This window comes from Capra hircus, chromosome 19, assembly GCF_001704415.2.
Source record: "Capra hircus breed San Clemente chromosome 19, ASM170441v1, whole genome shotgun sequence".
NCBI lineage: Eukaryota > Metazoa > Chordata > Mammalia > Artiodactyla > Bovidae > Capra > Capra hircus.
Window position 1 is genome coordinate 40,687,424 of NC_030826.1, and position 11,987 is coordinate 40,699,410.

The 11,987-nt window shown below is 43.5% G+C and overlaps 1 protein-coding gene across 2 annotated transcripts; it reads right to left on the reverse strand.

The window, feature by feature from the left end:
- Positions 5,031-11,305, reverse strand: KRT12 (keratin 12). 2 transcript variants are annotated; one of them, XM_005693792.2, is made up of 8 exons: positions 10,742-11,305; positions 9,643-9,725; positions 8,540-8,696; positions 7,303-7,464; positions 6,967-7,092; positions 6,634-6,854; positions 5,713-5,783; positions 5,031-5,242 (listed from the first exon to the last, which is right to left on the reverse strand). In XM_005693792.2, the coding sequence occupies exons 1-8, from the start codon at positions 11,297-11,299 to the stop codon at positions 5,145-5,147; spliced, it is 1,476 nt and encodes a 491-aa protein (XP_005693849.2). In that variant the 5' UTR covers positions 11,300-11,305; the 3' UTR covers positions 5,031-5,144. The 2 variants fall into 2 exon arrangements, with proteins under 2 accessions (XP_005693849.2, XP_017920545.1); XM_018065056.1 differs by having other exon boundaries at positions 5,713-5,760; positions 6,641-6,854; positions 10,742-11,299.

Sequence of the window (11,987 nt, forward strand, 5' to 3'; positions counted from 1 at the left end):
GTGTTCTTGATGACTGTGCTCAGTGGTGGGCGGGTTTAAGCCAGCTCTCCAGCAGAATACATAAGTAGAGCCCAAAGCCCATAGTGTAGATGTTCCTCTTTTGGCCAATTTCAGGTTGTTTTGTCGCTAATTCATGTCTGACTCTTTTTCGAACCCATGGACTGTAGCCTGCTAGGCTCCTCTGTTCATGGGATTTCCCAGGCAAGAATACTGGAATGGGTTGCCATTTCCTTCTGCAGAGGATCTTCCTAACCCAGGAGTTGAATCCAATGGTTTAATAACCAGCTTGTGAAATTGCTGAATATTTGTTGATCAGCACTGAAGAGCAAGTACAACCTTGCCCTAGTACATCATTGATTATCCTACATGGTGCTTTCAACATAACATTGTCATGAAGACAGACTATTTAATTACTCAGTTCAGTTCAGTTCAGTCGCTCAGTCGTGTCCGACTCTTTGCGACCCCATGAATCGCAGCATGCCAGGCCTCCCTGTCCATCACCAACTCCCGGAGTTCACTCAGACTCACGTCCATCGAATCAGGGATGCCATCCAGCCATTTCATCCTCTGTTGTCCCCTTCTCCTCCTGCCCTCAATCCCTCCCAGCATCAAAGTCTTTTCCAATGAGTCAACTCTTTGCATGAGGTGGCCAAAGTATTGGAGTTTCAGCTTTAGCATCATTCCTTCCAAAGAAATCCCAGGGCTGATCTCCTTCAGAATGGACTGGTTGGATCTCCTTGCAGTCCAAGGGACTCTCAAGAGTCTTCTCCAACACCACAGTTTAAAAGCATCAATTCTTTAATGTACCCATTTTATGCGTATTGTTTGAAGATTTTTGACAGATAGATATACCATCTTCATAATCAAGCTACAGAACATTTCCATTAGTCTTAAATGTTCTCTTGTGACACTTCCTAGTTAACCAGTTAATCTTCACTCCACCACTCATTTCAGCCCGGGCAACCACTGATCTGGTATTTTTTCTTTTTGCCACATAGTATGAAGGATCTTACTTCCCTGACTGACGAGGGATCAAAACCGTGCCCCCTGCAGTGGAAACATGGAGACTTAACCAGTAAACCACCGCCATGGATCCGTTCTATGTCACTGTAGATTAGTCATTTTCTCCCCCTAGCTAGCGTGTGACATATCTCAAGTGGCTTAAATGGCAGGATTAATTTTTAAAATCTCATATCCTGAATTTCCAGTAGGTGGCACTCTTACAAAGCCTAAAGACTTCTGTTTTGGCAATCCATGGTTGTTTTCTAGATGACTCTCTTTCTACTTTCACCTCCTTGCAAACCCATTTGTTCTGGATAACTTAAATTCATTTTCCTCTAAATATCAGAGTTATGTATACTGTTTGTTAAGCATTTTAAAATGTTCAAAAGAAGAAATAGTCTTCAAACCCCTTGATTAATTTCCAAGAGATAACCACTCCAACAATTTAGTATGTACAATATTTTCCAGACCTTTTTCTAGCCGCCCCCACAATATGTGCATATAAAAGTTAAAATTTACATCAGTAAAAATTTAGATTTTAAAATAATCATAATGATATGCTTGCCTTTGTTTTCTGATCCTGTACCTGGGCTTTTTCTTATGAGTAGTTTTCCTTTAAGAAAGACCTCTCATTTCTGCAATTCATTAATTGCTGAGTCCAAAAGGACCTTTCCTGTTGGTGTTGAACTAGGTAGGGCATGTGGTGCAGTGAATGATGCCTGGACTTTCATGATAAGAATTCTGTGCTAATTGCATTTCTTGGCAGTGAGGGTGGAGTAAGGAGAATTTAAATAATAAGAAACCTAAAGCTTCCTTTGCCAATTGAAGAGTATAGAATATTCTAAGATTTTATCTGAATAGTATTGTGATTTTTGAATTTTCTGGCTGTTCCAGGAGATGTTCACTGTTGGTGTGTTAGTGGGAAATTTTGTGAAATCACTGATTTTTTTTTTGAAAGGTAGATTCCGCCACCCCTCCAACCCCCGCCACAGTATTACCTTAAGGGCAGCTGATTTCCCCCAGAATGAGCAATCCAAGAGACCAAGTCAGACAAAAATGCTTTTGTGACCTAAGCTTGGAAGGTATACAGTCACTTCTTCAGCAGGTCTGCTGTATTCACTGTGGGAGGGGACAATGCTCAGGGGCCTCTGTAATAGGAGGTGAGGCTCCCTGGGGCCATCTTGGAGGAACCACAAGGAGTAGTCAACATAGGTGGTTACCTTATCTGTTTACTTCACTGAGGTATAATTGATACCTAGTATTATTGGAGAAGGCAATGGCACCCCACTCCAGTACTCTTGCCTGGAAAATCCCATGGATGGAGGAGCCTGGTGGGCTGCAGTCCATGGGGTCGCTAAGAGTTGGACACGACTGAGCGACTTCACTTTCACTTTTCACTTTCAGGCATTGGAGAAGGAAATGGCAACCCACTCCAGTGTTTTTGCCTGGAGAATCCCAGGGACAGGGGAGGCTGGTGGGCTGCCGTCCATGGGTTAACACAGAGTCGGACATGACTAAAGCGACTTAGCAGCAGCAGCAGCAGCAGCAATATTATAATAACAGTTTTAGGTATACAATGTAATGATTTAATATTTCTATATATATTGGGAAATGGTGACTGCAGTGAGTCTAGTTAACATCCATCCACAGATGGTTACTTTAAAGCCATGAGATTAGATGAGATCACCTAGGGAGTAAGAGTAGAGAGAGAAGATAGCAGGATTAAGTCAGCACTTAGAGGTCACAAAGAAGAGTCAGAGAAAGCCTCCAGGGAGGTGGTGCCTTTGGGAGCCCAGTGGAGAAAATATTTCCAAAAGAAGAGAAAGCTGAGAAACTAAGATAATAGTTAAGAAATGATCACCAGATTTATACCTATGCAAAACCCATTTCTCCTTGGAAGTGAAGTGAAGTGAAGTCACTCAGTCATGTCCAACTCTTTGCGACCCCATGGACTGTAGCCTACCAGGCTCCATCCATAGGATTTTCCAAGCAAGAATACAGGAGTGGGTTGCCACTTCCTTCTCCAGAGGGTTTTCCTGACCCAGGGATCGAACCCGGGTCTCCTGCATTGCAGGCAGATGCTTTACCGTCTGAGCCACCAACAAAGGAGTCTGCTTGGAGTCTCACACAATTCAGATGTAGTTGTAAGCAAAACAGGTGTTGTTTAAAACGGTAACTATTTGCAGCCACTTTTGAGTACCAGAAAGTAGCCTCACATATTATTTGTGGGTGATAGAGCTTGTGCAGGAAAGACCTTGATAATCTCTTTGGGTCTGAACATTAAGGCTCTCCTAGAGTTAGATCTGGAAGGTGAGGGCTGGAGAATTGAGCTGCCATCCACAATAAAGGAAGAAGAATGGAGTATCCGAGACTGCTAGTGAATTTAAAAGAAAGTGTGACTTCAGAAAGCTGCATACGAAGCGTGTCAGCTGAGAATGACCAAATAACTAACCTTCCATGGGCTTTTGCACGCAGCACTGGAATTCCTCCAGGCCTGTACGACCCTCTTCTCTCCATTCTGCTCCTCTGACACTCCTTGCTTATCAGTTCCCCTGGTTTCTCCATAGGATTTTAGTTACACACAAAAAGCAATCATAGGACAAAAATACTGAGTACTTGCTAGGTTCCAGGGACTGTTCCTACTGTTTTATGTACACTACCTCATTTAATTTTCACAAAGCCTCTCCACTATGAGAATAGGAAATTGAGGCATGCAAGAGGTTAAGTTACTTGCTATTAAGTATTAAGGTCAGAATTTGAAATCAGTCCGGCTTCAGAGATTTGGCTCTTAATCAGTAAATTTTGCTCGTGTTTTCCTTTTAGGGTTTTGAATTTGGCAACTCAGACTGAACCAGTCTGAATCACCATCTACTCAGGCTTAGACTTTGGCCATCTTCTGCCCTAGCCAAGAACTTGACATCTGTTATTGACTTGTGGGTCTGACCCACCCCAATAGAAACCCCACCCTGGGCCTTGCTGGTGCCAGATAGGAGAAAGGCCATCAAAGCAATGTGTGTTCATGCCCCTATGCCCTTTCATACATGCTTTTTCTGTTCCCTTTCTCCCTTCTCTGCCTGGTTGGTTTCTGTATGAAGTCTTTGGTTGCCTCATCACAAATTTTTCTTTTTCCTTCTAGTGTCCTTTGATCTTCTATCCACCCTGTCTCAGCATATCACCATTCCTGGTAGATGTCTATCTCTGCCCTCAATCTCAGTTGTGAGCTTCTCCAGGCAAGGACTATACCTCTCCAGTCTGGCACACTATGAGGGTTCAATAAGAGTTTCTTGACTGAATGAAAGAAGGTGCTGGAAAATGAACAGAACGAATGTTATACCCTGCAGTGAACAATACTTTTTCTTTTTTGTAACCTTGATGGGCTGATGTAAAAAGGAAAGAACTATAAGAATCTTTTTTGTTGTTGTTAATTACTCTAAGTGCGTGCTTCTTTATTTTTTTGATGTGGACCATTTTTAAAGTCTATTGAATTTGTTACATTATTGCTTCTGTTGTTTATGTTCTGGATTTTTGGCCATGAGACATGAGGGATCTTAGCTCCTGACCGGGGATCAAACCTGCACCCCCTGCTTTTGAAGGTAACGTCCCAACCACTGGACTGCCAGGGAAGTCCCAAGAATCTTCTTAACTTAATCTCCAGCCTCAACATCTTTAGCTCAGTGTTTATCGACTTCATCAGTACTATTTCACAAACCTCTCTCTATGCCCTTGACTGTATTGTTGGTGTCAAGAAGGTACACATTTCACATTATTACCATTCACCATTTATTAAAATTAACTTTATTAAAACAGTACTACTTAATTAAGGTCTGATGATTAAAAATACGTGCTAGGTCACTAGAATAAAGTTTATTAAAGGACTACCTCAGGTCCAGAAAGATGTAAGGCAATTTTGATTTGCTATTGAGATCCACATTTCCACAGTGATTTGTAATTAAAGTTTGTTTCGAAGGCCAAGAAAAAAAAAACAAAAAACACAGACTCAAAGTTAATAGGGAATCCAAAGAAAATGAAACAAACAGAAGCAGAGATTGAACTAATATATCATCTTACTCTAAAAGGAATAATTTCTACTTCTTAATTTCTTGTTCCTAAGGAACTAATCATGGGGCAGATCTTGTGAAATTTTACATCAGTTCTTCAATTTCCTTAACTTGGGTCGAGACCACCTCACCATTCACCACTTCCTGCACAATTGTCTTGATTTTCCGGGCTTTGTTAGGGTCTAAAAATTAAACATGAAACAAACAGAGCAAAAGTCATTGCTTCAAATATTCATCTAACATTTGTTGTTTAACTTAGGCTTCTAAATTAGGTATTTACTGATACAGTCAACGGAATTTAAACTTTCAGGTGTGACCTCTTCATTCTAAACAAAATCCATTTTATTTAATAAAATGTTTTCAGTGTTGTCTTGTGTACAAATGAAAATGATTTCCTTTTTAAACACTTAAAGATTGTTTATGATTCTCACAATACCTCTTTGTAGAGTAGATTTTTTTTTTCCTTCCTGTACTTGCTGAAAGTTTTAACCCTGTGCAGACTACTCAGTTTATCTGCAGGAATGCATAAATATTTTTTCTTGGCTCCAAATACAAATATACTCCAAATATACACTGCTATAATCTTACAGTTTTGGTCATTAATAGATGTGATTCTGACTTGTTCTACATGATTCCTAGGGAATCTGCATACCTTTAGAGGAATCAGTTGATGGTGCTTGAGATGTGGAGGCTGTCACATAAGAACTTTCCACCAGAGAGTCACTGTAAAGAAAACAAGGGAGTTGATATCACATGATGCTTTCTGGAATGAGAAGGAAGAAGGAATTTGCTGTTTGGGCTTTTAAAATGGCCAATGAGAGAAGGTATTCTAGATTTCTCGATTAAGAATGGTGGAGTGATGCATCCTGAGAGTAATCAGTGGTGCAGCTACCTTTGTTTTCAAACCCTGTCTAAAAAGGGTTCTTGAAGTGAAGCCAACTGACAATTAATGGAAGATGTGGTTTCCCAATTTATGATCCTGAATTCTTCCCACCAGTCCAGGCTGCTGTTACTTTTGGAAAGTTCCCTACAGTAGTTTCAAGGTGGTTGCATGGCTGATATTTGATGTGTCGTTCTTAGCATTAAAATCAGAACTCTACTGGCTGATTGTTCTAATACACGTCTGCAGTATGCCTCTGTCTGTGGTGCCATTTTTCATCCCAGCATTTTATGAACTTTTATCAAGGAAGATAATGGTGACAACACTTTGCAAAGTGTAGAGCACTTAATAATGCTAAGGCATACTAGACATGCGAGACTCATTTGCACCAGACTCTTTGCGACCCCATGGACTGTAGCACACCAGGCTCCTCTGTCCATGGGATTTCCCAAGCAAGAATACTGGAGTAGGTTGCCAAGTCCTCATCCAGGGGATCTTCCCCACTCAGGAATAGAACCTGCATTGAAGGTGATTCTTTACCGCGGAGCCACCTAGGAACCCCTAGGTCTTTACCAGATGTATTCTTTTCTGTCAACTAAAGACCCCTTCCCGATTCTGTTGCCCTTAGACTGCATCTGGTGTCCACTGTCTGTCAGCCATTGAGGTTATTTTCAATCCCAGTTATCTATTTACCCTTGGGCATCGCCGTCCAGTAGGCGGCGGTAGGTCTCGATTTCCAGCTCCAGGCGAGCCTTGACGTTCAGCAGCCGCTGGTAGTCGGCGCTCTGGCGCTCGGCGTCGGCGCGCACCTGCAGCAGCTGCTCCTCCAGGCTGCCGATGAGCTGCTGCACCTGGGACAGCTGGCCGCAGTAGTCGCCCTCGGTTTCAGCCAGCGAGTCCTCCAGGGATTTCTTCTGCACGTGGGAGAGAAACGGCACAAACGTAACAATGGAGGGCACCGAAATGCGGAAGGCTGCCAATGGCCCGTCTTACTCATTTGGATGCATCTCTTGGCACGCGCCCTACCATGGCGAGCTGGGACTGGAGCTCGATCTCCAGGTTTTGAAGCGCGCGCCGCAGGTCGGTGACCTCGCTCTTGCTGGACTGAAGCTGCTCCGTGTTGCTGCTGATCTCCTTTCTGAGCTCCCCGCTCTACCGCAACAAAGAGGAGTGAGGGGACGTGAGTCAGCCCTGCTCCCCTTTAATACAAGCGTATCCACACCTTTTGCTTTTGTTCGGTTCGGTTCAATCGCTCAGTCGTGTCCGACTCTTTGCGACCCCATGAATCGCAGCAAGCCAGGCCTCCCTGTCCAACTCCCGGAGTTCACTCAGACTCGCGTCCATTGTTTTTGTTAGCAGTACCTTTTCAATGAACCAGGCCTCCGCATCCTTCCGGTTCTGCTCAGCGATGGTTTCATACTGCGCCCGCATGTCGTTGAGGAGCCTGGTGAGGTCCACTCCGGGGGCAGCGTCCATTTCTACGCTGACCTGGCCTGGGCCACCGGCCCGGCAGCTTTGGAGCTCCTGGGGAGAGAGGGTGAGAGGGGCGAAGGGGCCCATTGTGACTTTCGTGGGCCTCTTCATCCACAAAAAATAGGAAACATTACCTTTTACAACTGCGTTGGTTTAAAGACAAACCAGTTAATACAAACTATTCAAACATCTTTTATCTAAACATTAGTAGTTTTCTTCTGATTTTTGAAAGAGCTTGAGATGGGCCTTGGTAGGCTGCAGTCCATGGGGTCGTGAAGAGTTGGACACGACTGAACGACTTCACCTTCACTTTTCACTGTCATGCATTGGAGAAGGAAATGGCAACCCACTCCAGTGTTCTTGCCTGGAGAATCCCAGGGACCGGGCAGCCTGATGGGCTGCCGTCTCTGGGGTCGCACAGAGTCGGACACGACTGAAGTGACTCAGCAGCAGCAGCAGCAGCAGTAGAGATGGGCCCCTAAACTCACTGCGGGTCCTTGGTGCTGTGCCTGATGGATGAGCTGGCCCTGCTTTTTGGGGCTCCATGGCCTTCACAAGATGGGAAGGCCTGGTGGAATTGGTGCCCCTGGGGCTTTGAACCGCACCTGCCAAACCGAGGGCTGCAGACAGTCCCTGGGTTTGCTCACCGGTTGTACCGTAGTCATTGGTTTCCAGTAGAAAGCTCTTTAGGAGTCTTGTGCCAGGTTATGCTTAATTACTGATAAACATTGTGGTATATCAGAGTTCCATGTGTATACTGCACTGGGTATAACCAGTTTCTCTAGCATATTTAACAGTATGTATTATTGGTAGACTTTTATTTTTGAACTTTAAAAATACTGTATTTTTGGAACTTCCTTGGTGGTCCCGGGCTTCCAATGCCAGGGGCACAGGTTTGATCAAGGGACTGAAATCCCACATGCCACTTAGTGTGACCATAAACCAACCAACCAAACAAAAACACCCAAACTATATTTTTAAAATCATGAAATCAGGACAATTAAAATTCTGATTGTCCAATGGATCATGCATATCTCTTCTAACTCCATATTTATACATTTGAAATGATAATATTTGAATCTGGCAGAAAAAAGCTGCTTAGAGAGCTGTCCTTTCTGGCTCTCACCTCTTCGTGGTTCTTCTTCAGGTAGGCCAGCTCCTCATTCAGGGTCTCAATCTGCGTCTCCAGGTCAGCTCTGGCCAGGGTCAGCTCGTCCAGCACCCTGCGCAGGCCGTTGATGTCGGCCTCCACGCTCTGACACAGGGCCAGCTCGTTTTCATATCTGAAAATCAAGTGCAAAACCGTCTAGGGAATCCACACACCCATTTGAATAAGGCCCCTGGCATCTTCAGGGCTACTTTGCAAATAAATCTGGCAGCAGTGTAATGAATGATGGTGTTTTTGCTTTTCTAACTTTTTATTTTCCTTTTTTTTTTAAAAATGATAATTTACAGCTTAGTCGGAGAGGAGTGAAAAAATTATACTTTTCTATCAGCAGTGAACCCCAGCAGCACTGCATCCCAGGCTTACAACTTTACTTCTGGTTGGCTGTCCTGACTATGAACAGTAGCGACCCATCTCTAGGTGGAGTTTCTGACAGAAGCCTAGAAGTGGTTGAAAATAAAATAATCATCTAGTCATCTTGCTTAACTTTTATTCAAGATTTAATTTAAAGCATCAATATTCCTTTAGTAACTTGTACTAGGTTTCGGGATCATCACCAAAGCAACATCTTGAGTGGAAATTCTGTGGAGCAAACAGGACCTTAGGCTTTTCCTCCTTATATCTGAGGGGAGGGGGTGGTGTAGAAAGGAGGATGGGATATAAAAATAAGTACATGGTTAATATTTTAGTTGTATGTGTCATCAGGAAAAAGATCATTTTATTCAACTCCCAGGCACAAACATTATTAATTCATTTTGATGCACAGAAGACTGAGGTTTAGGATCCTGGTGGAATTATCTTGGCACTTCATGAGTCAATAGCAAATGTCAGATATGGTAATCCACAGCCCTGGGTTTAAGCAACTTATAATTAAGGACATGTAATGTGACTCTATTGAATCTAGATACTTTCTAGAATGCCCAGTGTAAATTTACCAAAACATGTGTGGAACCTGTGAAGTGAGGAAGGCTTGAAATATTTGCCATCAATGAAGGAAGGAAAATAGAAAAGTAAGAAGAAATGCTGGGACATGCCAGGTGTCATTAGTCGTTTATCCTACTCACTTCATTCTGAAGTCATCGGCAGCCAGTCTTGCATTGTCGATCTGCAAGATGAGCTGGGCATTTGCAATGTTGGCAGAAATGATCTGGCGAAACAGGGGAAGACACACAAAGTGAAGTCATCAAATACTAGTGTTTTGCAAATATATCTTTGGCAGGAAAATTTTACGTGATGTTAAAGATCAACCCTGGGATTTCTTTGGAAGGAATGATGCTAAAGCTGAAGCTCCAGTGCTTTGGCCACCTCATGTGAAGAGTTGACTCATTGGAAAAGACTCTGATGCTGGGAGAGATTGGGGGCAGGAGGAGAAGGGGACGACCCAGGATGAGATGGATGGATGGCATCGCGGACTCGATGGACGTGAGTCTGAGTAAACTCCGGGAGATGGTGATGGACAGGGAGGCCTGGTGTGCTGCCATTCATGGGGTTGCAAAGAGTCGGACACGACTGAGAGACTGAACTGAACTGAAAGTGCTATTTTATGAAGAGTATAAAGCAGCTTTACTTTTTAAAAGAGGATATATGTGGAGAATCTTACTTAAAAATTAAGAAACACACCTATCCCACAGAAAAGGTAGTAGGAATACAGTCATTTTATGGTAAATGATAAAATGAAACTACGGGCTTCCCTGGAAGTTCAGTTGGTAAAGAATCCACCTGCAATGCTAGAGACCCCAGTTCGATTCTTGGGTTGGGAAGATTCCCTGGAGAAGGGATAGGCTATCCACTTCAGTATTCTTGAGCTTCCCTGGTGGCTCAGATGGTAAAGAATCCACCCGCAGTGCAGGAGACCCGGGTTCAATCCCTGGGTTTGGAAGATCCCCTGGAGGAGGGCATGGCAACCCACTCAAGTATTCTTGTCTGGAGAATCCCCATGGACAGAGAAGCCTGGAGGACTATAGTCCATGGGGTTGCAAAGAGTTGGACATGACTGAGTGACTAAGCACAGCCCAAATATCTTGAGATGAGAATTTACTCCAAATACAGTTGAATGGAAAAATATCTAGGTTTTAGGTGATTTATCACTGTAAAATCTTGAAATAGAAAAAAGGAAAGTAAAAAATAATTCCCAAAGCCCCTCGAAAGAAACCATTTTGTTACCTTGTTCCTGAGGTCTTCAATCAATGGATAATATTTGCTGTAATCATTTTGTGACCCAGGGTCTCCAGTCCCAGAGCCTCGTGTTTCATACCACTCTCGAATTTTGGTTTCTAGATCAGTGTTAGCCTCCTCTAGAGCTCGAACCTTATCCAGATAGGAAGCCAATCTGTCGTTAAGATTTTTCATGGTTTCCTTTTCTGATCCAGAAATAAGGCCTCCATCGATGCCAGGGAAAATCCCTACAGAGCCCCCTCCTGAGCTTCCTCCGAATCCGATTCCCAGGCCTCCAAAGCCCCCTCCTCCAGCTCCTCCATAACCAGCACCCAGTCCTCCTGCAAAGGAACCACCACCGAAGCCAGAACTAGAACCGAAGCCAGAACTAGAACCAAACATGGAAGCAGCAGAAAAGCCTCCCCCAGAGTTGCCTCCGAAGCCAAAGGCGCTGCCCCCGTAGCCGCTTCCAATGCTCGAGGCAGACATGTCCCTGGCTCTGCCCAGGGTCCCACTCTGGGAGGACAGCCACTGAGGCAGCCCAGAGGTGCGCACAGAGAGGGACATGGTGCTGCTGGAGGGACCTAGAGCTCAGGAGGGGGCAGTGTCAGCAAGGCAGGAAGGCTAACCTTTTATAGGTCTCTGAATGGGTGTTGCCTCGGAAGGTTCACTCTCTCCATCCAGAGTATAGTGGCCCCCCTTTTTTGGCCAGCTTAACAAGAAAATGATTTATGCATATTGACAATTCACTGGTATAGATATAATTGAATTATTTTCCCCATTACATACTTGTGATAGAAAGAAGAAATCTGGGTGGAGTGCAGATAGGTTGTCATAAAGGATTTTTCTTCTCCAAATTATTCTGTTGCTCACATTCTCTGCACTGCACAGTGTCTTATGCATAGTGGGAAAGCAGTGAGGGATTGCTGAGTGGGTAAATTAATGAATCCTTCTTCCTAAACCTTAAGCTTCTTAAAGTCCTTCCCTCATATCTCCTATTTGTTTCCTTTCGAAAATTCAGTATGAACCATCTGATCATGATCTAGTCTATCTTCTAACAGAATATAGTTTCAGAAACAGTTGTAAAATTCACTGGGAGAAATGGGGGAACAAATGCATTTTCCAGATTGATACTGGAATTTGAGTTTCCAAGGATTTAAAAATCTTGACATTAGGTTGTTGCATTTTTTTTTTCTGATTCAATAAGAATACCTCTTAAACATTGAAAATACTTTTTTTTTTTTTTAATCTTTTT